This window comes from Pristis pectinata, chromosome 1 (genome assembly GCF_009764475.1).
Source record: "Pristis pectinata isolate sPriPec2 chromosome 1, sPriPec2.1.pri, whole genome shotgun sequence".
Taxonomy (NCBI): Eukaryota; Metazoa; Chordata; class Chondrichthyes; order Rhinopristiformes; family Pristidae; genus Pristis; species Pristis pectinata.
In genome coordinates, this window is record NC_067405.1 from 112024946 (window position 1) to 112041948 (window position 17003).

At 39.2% G+C, this 17003-nt stretch overlaps 1 protein-coding gene across 2 annotated transcripts in view; it reads right to left on the reverse strand.

Moving 5' to 3' along the window:
- kiaa0586 (KIAA0586 ortholog) overlaps positions 1-17003 on the reverse strand; it is a 379886-nt gene that overhangs the window by 179332 nt on the left and 183551 nt on the right. For both annotated transcript variants that reach the window (XM_052029700.1, XM_052029708.1), the window contains one exon: positions 8522-8594. In XM_052029700.1, the coding sequence (XP_051885660.1) occupies positions 8522-8594 (73 nt within the window). The remainder of the gene's footprint in view (positions 1-8521; positions 8595-17003) is intronic.

Below are 17003 nucleotides of genomic sequence, written 5' to 3' on the forward strand. Positions count from 1 at the left end.
TATGTGAAGGGAAAGAAGTTAGTTAGGAACAATGTTGGGCCCTTGAAGACTGAATCGGGTGAAATTATTACGGGAAACAGGGAGATGGCAGTCGAATTTAATAAGTACTTTGGATCTGTCTTCACGGGGAAGATGTAAGAAATCTCCCAGAAGTGAGGATGGACAAAAGGCAGAGGGTGACAGAGGAACTGAAGTGGATTGACATTAGGGAAGAAAAGGTGATGGGTAGACTAATGGGGCTGAAGACTGACAAATCCCCAGGTCCAGATGGTCTGCATCCCAGGGTACTAAAGGAGGTGGCTCTAGAAATTGTGGATGCATTGGTGATCATTTTCCAATGTTCCTTAGATTTGGGGTCAGTTCCTGAGGATTGGAGAATGGCTAATGGTATCCCACTTTTTAAGAAAGGAGGGAGGGAGAAAACGGGGAACTATCGTCCAGTTAGCCTAACATCTGTGGTGGGGAAGATGCTAGAGTCCATTATTAAGGATGAAATAGCGGCATATTTGGATAGCAATGATAGGATTGGGTCGAGTCAACATGGATTTACCAAGGGCAAATCATGCTTGACTAATCTACTGGAGTTTTTTGAGGATGTAACCAGGAAAATAGACGAGGGAGATTCAGTGGATGTTGTATACCTCGACTTTCAGAAGGCATTTGATAAAGTGCCGCACAGGAGATTGGTGGGTAAAATTAAGGCTCATGGAATTGGGGGGCGGGTATTAACATGGATAGAAAACTGGTTGGCGGATAGGAAACAAAGGGTAGGGGTGAATGGATGTTTCTCAGAATGGCAGGCCATGACTAGTGGGGTGCCACAGGGCTCGGTGCTGGGACCGCAGCTGTTTACGATCTATGTTGATGATTTAGATGAAGGCATCGTGAATAACACTAGCAAGTTTGCTGATGATACAAAGTTGGGTGGCAGTGCGACATGTGTAGAGGAAGTTAGGAGAATTCAAGGTGATTTGGATAGGTTGGGTAAGTGGGCAGATACTTGGCAGATGAAGTTTAATGTGGATAAGTGTGAGGTTATCCACTTTGGGAGCAGGAACAGGAAGGCGGATTATTATCTGAATGGTGTGGAGTTAGGTAAGGGGGAAATACAAAGGGATCTAGGAGTCCTTGTTCATCAGTCACTGAAAGTGAATGAGCAAGTGCAGCAGGCAGTGATGAAGGCTAATGGAATGTTGGCCTGTATTACAAGAGGAATTGAGTACAAAAGCAAAGAGATTCTTTTGCATTTGTACAGGGCCCTGGTGAGACCACTCCTGGAGTATTGTGTACAGTCTTGGTCTCCAGGGTTAAGGAAGGATATCCTGGCTATAGAGGGCGTGCAGCGTAGGTTTACGAGGTTAATTCCGGGGATGTCGGGACTGTCTTATGCTGAGAGGTTGGAGAGACTGGGATTGTACACGCTGGAATTGAGAAGATTGAGAGGGGATCTGATTGAAACATACAGGATTATTAAGGGATTGGACAAGATAGAGACAGGAAATATGTTCCAGATGTTGGGGAAGTCCAGGACCAGGGGGCATGATTTAAGAATAAGGGCTAGGCCATTTAGGACAGAGGTGAGGAAAAACTTCTTCTCCCAGAGGGTTGTGAATTTGTGGAATGCACTGCCTCAGAGGGCAGTGGAGGCCAATTCTCTGGGCACTTTCAAGAAGGAGCTAGATAGGTTTCTTATAGATAGGGGAATCAAGGGATATGGGGACAAGGCAGGAACAGGATATTGATTGTTGAGGATCAGCCATGATCTCAAAATGGTGGTGCAGACTTGAAGGGCCGAATGATCTACTTCTGCTCCTATTGTCTATTGTCTATCGTGTTTTAGGTTAGTTAATTTTTTTTATTTTAAACATTCATTAATTTTTACAATATTTTTGATTATATACTACAATTTTCAGTAGCTTTAAAATAAATCTGAATGTCAGAGACAGCATCATTTAAAACCCTTACTGTTTTGACAGCTGGAAAGGATGAATCAAGGTTTTGCTAGTTGTCAAAGCTTGCAGGAGCATTTCAGGGACTTCTTCAATGTACAATTGGAGACTCTGCTACTGGAATCTAGGATGCTTCAATGCAGCAAAATTGGCAGTCTGCACAGGACCAGGTAAGTACCAGCATGGGGCAATAACATGTGGTGATTGTAGGCAATGGACCCGTGCCAGCAAGATCCAGCTGCGTACTTTGAACAGAAATCATTTTATTCAGTATTTCCTAACCACATGCCTCAGAGCTTTGCCATAATAGGAATGATAAAGAATTGTTTGAAAAGATCCATGGTCTGCGATCATTTGCAGCTAATATGAGTTATTTTGAAAATACACAACCCTATTTACTCCCACGTGTTGTCAGATTAAATATCCCCACATCCCTCTTTCAACATAATTTTATCTTGCCTTATGCTATACTTATGCTTCTCCTTCCATTTCAATGGACAAATATTTTCCTTCTGCCCCAACGTCTCAGAATCTATCATGTGGAAAATTATAGACGTAAACTTGTGTACCAGCTGACACCCTACATTTGCTGATCTGCCACCAAAACTCTCATCTGTATCTTTGTTACCTTAAACTTGATTATTCTAAGCACTCCTAGCTGGCTTCCCTCACTCTCGGCTCTTAGCATGACATCCAATGCTCTGCTGCCTCTGGCCTAACACACAAAGTATTTTACACCCAGCTAGCTTGGGTACAAGTGCTAGCTTGTCTGGCTGCTGATTAAACAGCCCCTCAACATTAATGTTCTCATTGTTTGCACATTGTTTCATGGTCTTGTCCTTCCCAACATCTATAATCTCTCTCCCCCCAGAACCTTTCAGGATATCTGCATTAAGTCCACGCAGGTGATCATCCCCTAGTTTAATTGCTACATCTTTGACATAGTCAAGGCCTTAATCTCTTAAATTCCCTCCCTACATTTCTCTATTTCTCTTTTTTCCTTAAAGTTGCTTCTTAAAATCGACCTCTTTGAGCAAGCTGTTGGTTTTCTCCTCTAGAAACTTCTTACGTAATTCAGTTTCAAATACTATTTGGTAACTTGGGATCCTTTGCTTTGTTAAATGGAGGTTATTGTTAGTGTGGTTATTATTGCACAGCAATTACAACACCAATAGAGTACTGGAACAAATTTTATCCAGGTCATTTGGAATTAATGGTATTTTTGGCATGCAAATAATACCAGAAAGAAACATGAGGTTATAATGCACAACTCCCGTCACTGATATACTCTGAGCTCCAGAATTGTATTTTCTCTCTGGAATTACTGCCCTCCGGAATGTCACTTCTGTAAGGTGAACTGTAAGTTAAAGCAAGTTAAAAGGCAAGGAGAAAAATAAGTATTTTTCCAAACTGCAATCTACAAAGGCCCTCCCAACATTTACTGCTAAAGCACTGAAAAAGCAGGACCAATTATGCCTAACAACACCATGGTGAAATGTGCCTCTCATTGATCAGAAATATATTGATTCAAATTTAGGACTATTTCACCATCAGTGGGTAAACACTGCAAGGAATCTCAATGCGTGATACTTCGCTCCTATGATTTGGCTGTGATGTTCAATATGTTTAATGTCCTTCCCTGTGCCGTCAAGGTAGCAATGCTGCACTTTTCTCCTCTAATTGTTTATTTCTTTGCTGCTTAGAAAACCTTTTGGGGCCAAAAACACCTTGCTTCTGTGGGTTCTTGGGTCACTAATGAGTCCTATGGGAGATCAGAGGGAGTGAGCAGATACATATGATATAGGGTTTGTTGTGCTCATGTTCTCGTCATTCAGGCTGGAAGTGTGCAGTGCCTTCCCGGATGCTTCTCTGCCTGCCTGAGGGGTCTTGGACCAGAAATTACCATGAGCTGGTGAGGATGTTTCTATTTTTCAGGAAGGCTTTGAGGACGTCCACCTGGAAGTAGCCGGCTGTGACACAATTTGGAGTACACTACTTGTTTCTGGCATCTCTGGTCACATCTCCACATTTTTTACTCACATTATTTCTCTCTTTAAATTCCTTTCCTACAATCACTGAACCATACTTCACAATACCCCCTTCACACACTCACACAACCCTCAGTTCTCCACATCTCTCATCTGACATGTCACAACAGCAGCTCCAATGTACTCCCTTTTGGTTTTTAAACAGAAAAAAAATCCATGTTTCCAAAGCGCAGTAACCAGCTCAGTGAGACAGAACATCTGAGGTGCTAGCTCATCAGCAGGCACCAGCATAACTGCACAAAAACTTTACCACAGAGGATTTAGATCATGTCTTTCAGGGCTCAGGTTGACGAAGAGGGCGAATGGGAGATATATTTGGAACTGTGCAGCCTGCCATGCAAAATGTCATGGAGAATGGAGCCCAGCTCAAATTATATCAAGGCACCTCATAGTGCCAGGAGACTATCTAACTTAGACCAAGCAAACAGGTCAATCAACACAATACTGTCATCCACAGACATAGAATGATGCCTTACCATTCTCTTCATCACTATGGAAACTCCCAGATAACTGCTAAACTTGGATTTACCTATCATTACTGACAGGAGCTTTCAGAGCCTTGACATTTCCCTGTATTCTGTTCTTGCACAGGGGTGCTGAAACAATATTAGGGCTAAAACCATAGCTATAAGCTCAACAATCTGCCACTTCCCTAATTGCAGTCAATGGAAAATACATCATAGGAGTACTAGGTCAAGTAAGCATACGATTATAGAAACTTGTAAAAGGAAGCCATCTGGCCTATTGTATCAACCTAGCTGAAAAATGCTTTTGAAAATAAGACCATCTTCCAGCTTTTGGTACATAGTCCCTTGTAGATAAAAGTATATGAAGCATCTATTAAGATACTTTTTAATTGAGATGAAGGTTTCTGTGTTACAGACTCCATCATACTAGGAGAATTTATTTTCCCCTAAATGCTCTTCTAATCCTTCTATCTATTACCTCAACACTAAGTTCCCTAATTGCTGACTCTCTGAAAAGAAAAATAGGTCCTTCCTTTTCATCTTATTTGGGTTTCTCATAAAATTATACACTTCAAATAAATCTCACAGATTCCTGTTCCAAATAAAAATAAACCTAGTCTAGCCAAGCTTTCCTCGTAACTAAACCTGCATCCTCAGCAATAGCAACATAAATCTCCTCTGATTGCTCTCCAGTGCAACTGCATACTTCCTTTAATGTGATGATCAAAATTTCCTGCAGTATTCAAACTGCAGCCTAACTAGTGTTTTATACAATCCTATCATACTCTCCCTGCCTGTGTATTCTTTTTCTCAGCTAATAAAGTATCTCAAACATCTTCCTAATCATTTTATCCACTTACTACTAATATCACTGAGCATGCATTCCACAGTTCCTCTGCACTTCTCAGTACCCTACCATGTACTGCGTTTCCAAGCATTATTCAGCCTCCAAAAAGCATGACTTCCCACCTCCCTGGACTGAAATCTGCTAACAACATTTCTGCACACCTAGAAAACCTATTAATATCTTCTTACAGTCTACAGCCTTCTTCCTATCAACCACATAGACAATTTTGTATCATCAACAAACTTCTTAATCCTGGTTTCTAATATTAAATCTAAATCAATGACATCCTGAGCCAAGAACAATTAATCCAACATTGAATCCCACTGCAAACAGCCCCCCAGTAAAACTCATCAACTATCACCCTGTGTATTCTGCTTGACATTTTCCTTCAGATCCCACAGGTTTTCACTTGTATAGTATGTCAGTCATGTGGCACTTTATGAAACATCTTGCTAAAACCCAAAACATACATCAAATGCAATTGACCTGATCTGTTCCACCACAAGAATGTCAATTTAGTCCAATATGACATGCCCAAAACAAGTCCAGATTGACACCCTTGATTAATCTATGCCTTCCTAAATAATGATTATACTGTCCCTCAGAACGTATTCCAATTATTTGCTTACTATCGATTGATTCGGTCCATCTACTTTTGCCTTGTTAAGCAAACCTACCACTTCACATACCTTTTAGTGGCCTGCAGCCTAATAAGGTTGGAAAATGATGTTCAGCACAGAAGTAAACAAGCACAGAAGACATACATTAAGGGTTTGCACCACGGGGATTCATAATTATTTCTCTTAACTGTTGAATGTAGATGGGATTAAGTTGTTCTGAACTTGCTGTTAGTGGCTATATTTATATGCAGTCAGAGGACAATCCATTGAGGTTGAACAACAGGCAACTGGATGGTTGTAGTCAGGACAGTGAATTATGGTTTGGAAAATGAAAAGCTTGCTGTTTGAATGTGATTTTCGTCACGATTGGGATCTCATTACAGCTAAGGTTTGCAATTGTGTCCATCGTAGTGTTGGGAGCCACAAGTCATATCTGCAGGGTATATCCATAATCATCCACCCGCCAGCTGGCAGTCTGACATACTGGCATAAAGGCAGAACAATGGTGCAGGATGAATGAATATTGACTTTTGTCTAAACACCAGGTATGGATATGGATGATGTCCTGAGCATGGTCACAAACTGGAAGTAAATTGAGGAGGTGGAATCATTTTAGATCGATAAAATACCAGTATGGTGATGAAAAGCCTGAAAGGCAATATAGCAGTGGCGTCTAATATCTTAGATTCCAAAGCACCTGCCTTGCAAGCACAGCATAGTGTTCTCTTGTCCTTAATTGTACGTTACTGGTGGAAGGTGGCTTGTGACCTAACCAACACTGCAGTGGGCTGTGCTGAAGCTTGGAACAAACCAGTGCCACAGGAACCCTGCCAGTGAATCTGTGCAGTCCATGCTCTGGTGCAAGATCCAAGTTGCTGATGCAGAAGGTGACTCAGTGTCAGTCTATGGGCACGTGCTCCACCTCAATGCCTTCCAGATTTTCACAGCTGTCACTGCTTCTTCCATCTTCTCTGCTGCTTTCCAGAATACCTTCTCCTCCCAATTTCAAGGCAGGCCTAAAGAACCCTCCATAACTGCAGTCAAACTGTTCAGTAGCAGCACCAGTAAACCCTTCCTCCATAACCAAACTTAACATTGTCAAGTCAAATACAGGTCAAAAATGCCCAGACATGAACCAACAGCCAGTAATGATAAACCAATAAGTAACCTGTAAGTACTGCATGACTTCTTGAAATAGCGCCGTGTTCATCCTGCCTAATAACTCCTCCAGAGCTTAGCTTGTGACGTCAGGCACTGGAGCATACCAATATCAGGAACAAATCTTCAACAATATCTGGACCTTCAGTTCTTCCAACATTGCCATTACAGGTGAGAACCAGTGATAACGACATTGTAATAATAAACTTTTGCAGTCAGGCTGAGATTTCAGACGGAGATCAGTTCTAAAAAAGGCCTAGTATTCTATTTTCAATGCAACCATGCCTACTTCATTGTTTGTATTTCTGTAATTTACAATGTCATTCTACTTATTACAAACTACTTTAAATGTTTGCGATCATTAAGGAAAAAAACAAACATGTGAAGAAAGTATTTGGACACTTGGAGCAACTGTAAAGCAATTATGTTGAAAACCAGCTCATTTGCATTGCAACTGAAGTTGCTTCGACATTGGTATCAGAAGGCTGTTTGTCCACTCGGTAGTAATTGCTTTTTTTAAGCCAGTGAACCTGGCAGCTCTTGCTTACCTTGCGAGATCCAGTCTTTGGAAACTGCCAACAAAAACAAAATCCCTTTGAAATGAATATAAATGGAGCTCAGGCATGACTCCAAACTTACAATGGCCCCTACAAGTAAACAATGTGTAACCTAAACTACACAAAGTGGAACAAATTGCAAAGAAACTGTTACATCTATGTACAGTTTGACTATGCCTTAGAATTTTTTTCAAAGAGCTTCTATTGTAGTGAATTACTTTACAATGCAACGACTATTACATATGCAAATATAACTACCATTTGGCAGATGGCAAGATCAACAGCAATAGGACAAATGATCAGCCTAGTAGCCTTAGTTTTGTTGACTTAGTGACAAATTTTAATCATAACCACTATGATCCAGCAAATGTCCAGACACCCTGTGTAAAGAGTATTCTATTCTGGGACCATTATTGTATACAAACAAATGCTGGTGTAGGGCAGATGTCTTTAGTGCTAATTCAAATATTGCTAAATTGGATCTGAACCACTTACAAATAACAGCCATAATAATTGGATGCTTTCAAACAGGCTGAATTTATCTGGGCTCAAATTGCCAGTTAGATATTCATGTTATTTAATATAACATTTCTGATTATTTGAAACTGAATATGCAAATACAAAGCACCTAATTAAGTAACACAAATGTTTACGTCCAGTTTAAGTCAGCGTTGAGTAAAAAGGTAATGTATACAGTAACGTACAATAATTTTAAAATTTCAATTCTGAAAATTCTTTTCCATGGCCATCCAAAATTTCTTGGAAAATTATTTGAAAAACCAGTGACAGTTAATTTTTAAGCTACTATATTAAGACAAATATTTGGCTGTCAAAGGATTAACAAACCAGAAGATTTGCAACATCTCTCAGCATACCTGGATATCCTTATTAATAACTGTGATCCAGGCATCAACAGTCTTCCCAATACGAATCTTCTCTGCTTCATCACTGAAAGATAATTCAATTAATTATCATTAATGTTTTCTACCTGTCATTCCTCTCTCTAATTTATCAGTCTCTTTGAATCATAAATTGAAGGTACATAATTATGTTTGTCCTTTTACTTTTTCATTCAATTTGTGTATTGACAGCAAATGATTCTTTCCCCACAAAGTGTACTGTATTGCAATTTCAGTTGTTAACAGTCTTTCAATCAAACCTATCATAACCATAGAAGCATTATAGAGCAACAGGAAATAATCACTATCTACAAATGGAGTTGTACAAAACTCTAGATAAAAAAGGATATAAACTCAGATCACACTAATTTGCAAAACAGAAATGATCTGGTACTGTACCTTTGTCCAAATGCACTAACCACAAGGATGTTTTATTCCATACTGCATTTTTTTTGATTTGTGTCAAGATTCAAACTAAATTATTTCCACATGTTAACATGCTCAGTAAGTTGGCAGGTTACTGTGGAACTTATTCAGGTATGTCTGGTAGGAAGGAAAAACATGAAAGTACATTTTTGTATTTTGCTGAGTAAAAAAAACATATTTCAAAGAGAAATTTGTAAAATATATAAAGGGAATATGTTAGCTAACCATATTTTACTTATAACTGGCAATCTGCAACAGTCATCGTATCTAGGCTCCACTTTATGGGTTTCAGTATTCTGATTGGCCTTTTGCTGGATGAAAAACTACATGCATTGCATGCTGGTCCCATCTGGCTTGGCAAGCTGACTTGGAAAGGCATCTGTTCCGGATGCAGGTTCTTGTTTGGCAATACAGTGGTCCCTCTGACCCAGCCGTGATCTCACTAAACCCAGACGAGTCATTTGAATCAGTTTCACCCTTCCCAAATATTAGTTTAGGACGAGGTCTGATCTGGTATTTGACCTTGTTCTCTTCTTTATATTATAACATTTATTTGATAATTCCAAGAAGTAAACTGACTACTGAGTAATGTTCAAAATATGTGCAATTCCACATATTCTTCATCTGGGGATATGTTATCAGTGGTCCACAGAACAAGCCACATGTTAGCAGGTTTAAACAGAATTTATGATTGTATCATTGTTTTTCCCTCTGAAGTGAACTACATACGTGGACGCAGTGGAACTATTTAAAATTTTGGGAATTTGACCCAGTAAATGAGCAGCATACTTTAGTGTTGCTTTTTTTTTCAGCAGTAAGCTTTGTCATGTCAATTATTGACCTGAAGAATTTCTGGAACTGAGCAGCAACAATGAAATAGGAAAACTGGCATCAGACCAACTTACAAATACAAAGGTGAATCTGACGGTCTTTCAGAAACTAGCAGCAGGGCTTCTACAAATAAATTGTTACAAGTCAAAATGACCCATTTGAAATATAGCATAAGCACAGCAATAAACTAATCTGGACAGTAAGAAAAAATACAATACATTGCCATAAACTTTCTTGTTCAGGAAAGAATTTAAGGTTATAGCACTTTGTACAGTAGAATAAATCTTTGATCTATCCTTGGCAGCCCAAGCTAATACTTTCTCAGGAATGTATTTGAACTCCAACATTAGACCAGTTGAAGCCATTAATGGTTGCTGTGGCAGATGTGAAAAATTGCTGGGTAGCTTGTTCAACTAATTATACTGACCTGATGCTCTTAGTGGTCTTCTTACGTTCACTCTAAGCACTGGATGCTAATGAGTGGTATTTTTCCACTGTACTACATCAACTTGGGTTACTCAGGAAACTATCTAAGATGTAGCTCAGCTGAGGTTACTAAGCAACGGCTTTAAGCAGGAGATAAAAATGGAAATGTAGTGCATGTTAGCACAGGCTTCTTTGACGACCTGTGTGGCTGAGTATCTGCTCTAAATACAATCCATAAGAAAGGTTTGATTTGTGAAAATGTAGTGCTTCAGAAAATTATGTCAGCATTCAAGTCAAACATTATAATTTGTCTGAAAAATGATTTTCCCCAACACCTTATTTTGCATCACCTTGCACATATACAATCAAAAAAATTAGTTAACAAGGGAAATGATTTATCAATAACTCTCAACATAAATATGAAACTTCCAAAAAATCAAATATTAATAATTTTAATTTGTAAAATTGATTGCTATATTTTAATAGATACAGTGTCAAGTTTCTCTCTCTCTCTCTCTCTCTCTCTCTCCCTCTCCCTCTCTCTCTCTCCTGCTAATGCCCCAATAAGCATCCAGTGGGAATCAAACATCATCAGCTGGGTACAGTTTATCATTCAGTTTTTGAGCAGTGATATATTTTATAGGCAGTGCCTAGCTTCTGCCTTCTGGTTCTTCAAAGCAACATGGCCATGTTCATAAGTGCAGCAAAAAAAGGCTAAAATAATCAGGTGTTTAGTTAAATATTTACATTTTCTCTAATTGAAATGGGCACATAATACAGCAACAGAATAATGACCATACAGTACAGTAACAAAATAATGACTATATTACATATAATACAATTTATCAATTATAGATGATGCACCATGCACTTGGGTAGGAAGAGTTTACTTATCAAGTTCAATTTTAATATGATCTTCAAACTTTAACTCGAGTGTAGCAGAAGCTGTTATCTGAATAAAAAAAGCACAATTTGAGAAAGATAAATAATAAACTGCCACAGATCTTTCTAACTCAACTTATCTGTAAAGATCATGGCAATAGCTTCAAAGCATTTTATTTCTCTCAGTTTGAATATTTAATACAACCTTTCCAGTTTCAAAATTGCCAATTGGCTTAGACAATGCTTACCTTCAGGCACCAAAACTAATGCCTCTACAATCTACAAACTTCCCATTATAGAATCACTTATCTATCGAAGAGAAATTAATGAAAAAGATAAATGCCTGATGAAACCTACTGGGTCATCCTTTCCAAAAATACTTTCTGTTCTGATATTAAAAGTATCTACATATAACCTGTTTGCTTTAATTTGATGTATTAAATTATATGAACTGGGCAGTGATGAGTTTTGTGTGTTTGATAGAACCTGCAAACAGCAATTGCAACATTTTTGCTTTCCTCGATTGCCTCCTGGCTATTCAACTTCTAATCTGGATGGTAAAGTGTAATTACATCACATAAGCCAAAGAAAACTCCTCATTTCTGTGCAGCCTTAAAATTTCAAGCATAATCCTGAATCACGTAATCTTTGTGTAGAAATTCTGGGATGATTTACAAAGGAGTGATTAAATAGGGTAAAATGCATTCTCCTTAATAACCAGGAAATACCTGGCAGTAGAAAAATTGCCCCAAATTGCATATGTGCATTGGAAGTGGACATTGAGGACTTCTAGGACTTCTGTTTTTTGTAAGATCTTGATACAGACTGGTTGAAATGCAACATAATAGTTAACTATGCATGAATCTATTAAAAGTCAGGTTATTTCCAAATATATGAATTCTACAGTCCTTAGGAACAAAAAAAATTGTTGCAGGGATGACCATGCCATGTGGCACATCTTCAACCTCATTAAAATAACCTTTTATGAACACTGGCACCCACATTGCTGTGCTATTCAAAGACAGAGACATCAGAAATCAGATTACATGAATTATACAATCCAGACTACTGATTCACATAATGATGCATTCCACTCTTCCACATTTTCCCAACCATTCCAGTGTTCAGTCATCAAGGTTACTAAAAATTCACGAATGCTTGAATAATCATGAATATTCAAAGATGTGACTAGTCTAAAAAAGTCTATTTTGCCTGATATTCTGTACCTAAAAGTTCAGGCTTTCCAATTGAAGGCCTTTTCAATATCCACCAAGATCAGTTTAGGAATCCTCTCACAGCTTGGATATGGAAGATCTCTTAGAGCTCCAGCTATTTTGTGATGTCAATCAGGTAGCAACCACAGGAAATTGAATAAAGATCAGTTTTTCTGGTCTATTCCGTTCTTGTTGCAGTTTATATTTTCCTATTATTCTTGATAGTATTTACCCATATTTGGGTAGATGCCTTCAAACATAGCAATTATTTGGTTTTTATCTTCCAGCATTTTTATTTCACTTTAACTGTCTCAGTAAAATCAGCTTCCAAAGCACCAATTATTTGGATTTCAAATCACACACAGTAGCCCTGGATGAGTTACACCCTGGTGATAAGGAATCATTTTCATCTAAACTACTGGGCAATAATGATGATATATGTTGAAAATTATGGCTCTCACCATTATTATTTTAGCAATGATCCTAACATAGATAGTCTAAACAGCTGCAGGAACTCCCATTCAGTAGTTTGTGCAAATTAAGGTACTGTCACTTTAAGAGGACCCTTTATAACTATTAAATTAACAGAACGCATATATGCATTCCCCAACTATTGATATCTGCCAATGGTTTGCACGGTTGGAGGCCACTTCAAAAACATCAACAACTATGTTTCATTTAAATTTTGGGGTGACACTTCTACTTCCACTTCCACCTCCATCCTAAGGTCCTGAGGATTGGAGGGTGGCGAATGTTGTCCCCTTGTTCAAAAAAGGTAGTAGGGATAGTCCAGGGAATTACAGACCAGTGAGTCTCACGTCTGTGGTGGGTAAGCTGTTAGAAAGGATTCTAAGGGATAGGATCTATGAACACCTAGAGAATCATGGACTGATTAGGGACAGCCAGCATGGCTTTGTTAAGGGAAGCTCTTGCCTCACAAGCCTGATAACCTTTTATGAACACTGGCACCCAGTGGTAACAAGGAAGGTTGATGAGGGTAGTGCGATGGATGTGGTCTATATGGATTTTAGTAAGGCGTTTGATAAGGTTCCTCATGGTAGGCTTCTTCAGAAGGTCAGAGGCCAAGGGATCCAGGGAAGCTTGGCTGTGTGGATTAGGAATTGGCTTGCCTGTAGAAAGCAGAGGGTTGTGGTGGAGGGAGTGCCCTCGGATTGGAGGGCAGTGACTAGTAGTGTCCCGCAGGGATCGGTTCTGGGACCTCTACTTTTTGTGATATTTATAGATGACTTAGATGAGGGGGTGGAAGGCTGGGTTAGTAAGTTTGCGGACGACACTAGGATCGGCGGTGTTATGGATAGTGTGGAGGGCTGTCGGAGCTTACAGAGGGATATTGATAGGATGCAGAGCTGGGCTGACAAGTGGCAGATGAAGTTCAATCCGGAGAAGTGTAAGGTGGTACACTTTGGAAGGACAAACTCCAGGGCAGAGTACAGGGTAGATAGCAAGGTACTTGGCAGTGTAGAGGAGCAAAGGGATCTGGGGGTTCATATTCACAGTTCACTGAAAGTTGCCTCACAGGTGGATAGAGCAGTTAAGAAGGCCTATGGGATGTTAGCTTTCATAAATCGTGGGATTGAGTTTAAGAGCCGCAAAGTGATGATGCAGCTTTACAAAATTCTAGTTAGATCACACTTAGAGTACTGTGTTCAGTTCTGGTCACCGCATCATAGGAAGGATGTAGAGGCGTTGGAGAGGGTGCAGAGGAGATTTACCAGGATGCTGCCTGGATTAGAGTGTATGGAATATGAGGAGAGGCTTAAGGTGCTAGGGCTTTATTCACTGGAAAGGAGGAGGATGAGAGGAGACATGATAGAGGTATATAAAATATTGAGAGGAACAGATAGAGTAGACAGTCAGCGCCTCCTTCCCAGGGCCCCAATGTTCAAGACAAGAGGGCATGCCTTTAAGGTTATGGGTAGGAGGTTCAGGGGAGATGTCAGGGGGAGGTTTTTCACCCAGAAAGTGGTTGGTGCATGGAATGCACTGCCTGGGGTGGTGGTGGAGGCAGATACATTGGACAGGTTCAAGAGTTTGTTGGATAGGCATATGGAGGAATGTGAGATAGAGGGATATGTGGGAGGAAAGGGTTAGATAGTGTGAGGGTGGTTTGATGGACGGCACAACATGGTGGGCTGAAGGGCCTGTTTTGTGCTGTATGGTTCTATGGTTCTATGGTCATCACCATAGCTCTCTTCTAGAATTATTACCCCCACCCCACTCTCTCAACCACTCTCATTTTACTTATTGTGATTGGCTCATACTACCAAAGCTCCCATCTCCTCTAAGGGAGCTGTTCATACATCTATCCACTTCCATAAGCCAAGCAACAGACTCTCTCTGCCCACATTCTACCTGATGAAATTGCCCACATGTACTTCTACTCACACATAGGAAAGTGGGAAATGTATCATATAGTCAGCAGTGTCTGCATTTTCATTCCTGATGCCTCTCCAGTTCCAGCTGCCAAAAAATGTGCATCTGGAAATCGTACAAACTTTGAGAAAATTTAAGAAAACAATACTTTATCATCATAAAGAGTTAAAGTCCATGTACCTGTGTAATGCAGGATTCTAAATTAATAACTTTATTGGCATGTATACGAGTTTCAACTCTTAATGATGAAAATGGTGGCAGAATTATCAGACTCCTTTGGTTAAGGGGTTTGTATGAAGTCAGCAGAATTGACATGAGGGAGCCAGTCTCAAGTTTTTAGACACAAGTCTGCTGAAATTGTTTCATTAGGAAAGCAAAAAAACTGTAAATGCTAGAAATCTGAAATAAAAGCAGAACATGCTGGGCATCCTCAGCAGGTACCTGAAATGTTAATTGTTTTTCTCTTGACAGATGCTGCCCAAACTGTTGAATATCCCCAGCATTTTCTGGTTTTATTTTAGTATTTGTATTAGATTGATAATAGCAAAGCAATACACAGGTATCAACCATGGAGGGTGGCTTGACCATTTGCATCATCTGGGCCTAACCTCAGGACTTTGCATTCCATTTGTGCATCAAAATATTCAACCTGTTCTTTCTGAATTTTACAAACATCTGAAATTCTATTCTGCTTTAGGGCAACTCTCTTATATCTTCTGGAGCTCGTTGTTGTTGGTATTAGAAGATTGAGCAAGCAAACATATCTGAAAACATCAAGCAATTTTGGCAATGCACTGAAGAAGATGTCTCTGCCACTGATTTATTCAAATTCAGGAATCATTCCTTCCTTGGCTTTTGCGTGATTTCCTGTCTGTAAACTGATGGTGATCTATGGGAATACTTTGGTGATTATCTCTGCAGACAAATGTCTCTGCAACAATTGTAACGACCTTTAAAGCAATTATTTGCCATAAATATACTTCAACTGGAAGTTACAAGGGACTCCAGAGTATTGAGAATCTGGAACTAAAACTTGTATCCACATGCTAAAGTAAATGCAGTATGAGATATAGCAATTATTTTCTCTTTCAATGCAATGTAAAAGCATTATTGCACCAAAAGGTGCTATGTTTGAAACAATATGAAAATACGTAGATTGCATATTTGCGATGAAATTTACTGATTTTAGTTAACATCCACGGCAATGTTGGACAACATTTAGTGCTATAAGCAGCAAAAAAAAAAGGACATTTAGTGGTAGCACACAATTCACAATATGATATTGACTTACCACATGATTGATACTTTCTATCCTTGTAGACTGGGTTTCAAGCCAGGAATGGAATGGAATTCTAACCAGTTTTTTTTAACACAATAATTTGGACAAACTGAATTTAAAAGATGGGTTCACGAAGCTGATGATACAAGCAAGTTCAACACTGAGCAACATCGTGTGATTTTTGGCTTTTTTTCATTTCCTGTTGATTGATGGCAGCCACTTTTCACATATAATCACAAGAACATTTTGAAATGTGTAGTCCACGTGCAATTCCATAGGTACAAGTTTCAACACTGGCTTAATCTCACAATAGTTTCTAGCTATAAGAGAGTTTGCATTTTGTTTGGTGCTGTCCTCAGACTGTAGTAACTACAGGCTGTATAGAACTACAGGTACAAGAGTTTAATATCACTGATATGATTTCACTAGGATTGGGAAATCCAACCACTGAAGGAAGGCAAAAACTGCTGGCTACAGCAAGTAAATAATTTTCTAGAACTGTCTGTGGGCTAGGAAAAACAACAATGCTGTCTCTGGCCAGTCAATCTAGTCTGTATTATAAAACTTAACTGGGCTTCATGGATAAGCAAAATCTGTGGGCAATGTATGAGGAGTTTCAACTGTCACTACTATAATGAAGATGAATTTAGGGCAGAGTTGGAGGCGAATAATTATAAAGAGCTCCCAAGTGGTCATTTGGATTCACATTCTATCTTCAAGATCTAAGACAGATTTGAGGAGGAAGAACAATAGCAGGCAAATTTGAATTATTGTTGAATTAAAACAACTGGTTCTAGCTGCACTCAGGAGATATAACAATGACTGGTTGAACAGGAAACTCCTGTTCAGCTGCAACTATTCTACCCTTCTTCAGTAACATTCTTCCTCTAACCATATTCAGAGAATGTGATCCTTAAAACACTTGGTAAGATCCATTTCATGTGTGACATTGAAGTGATAAAATTGAACTCAAACTTCTTTAAAACACTCCTCTAACTAGACTTTC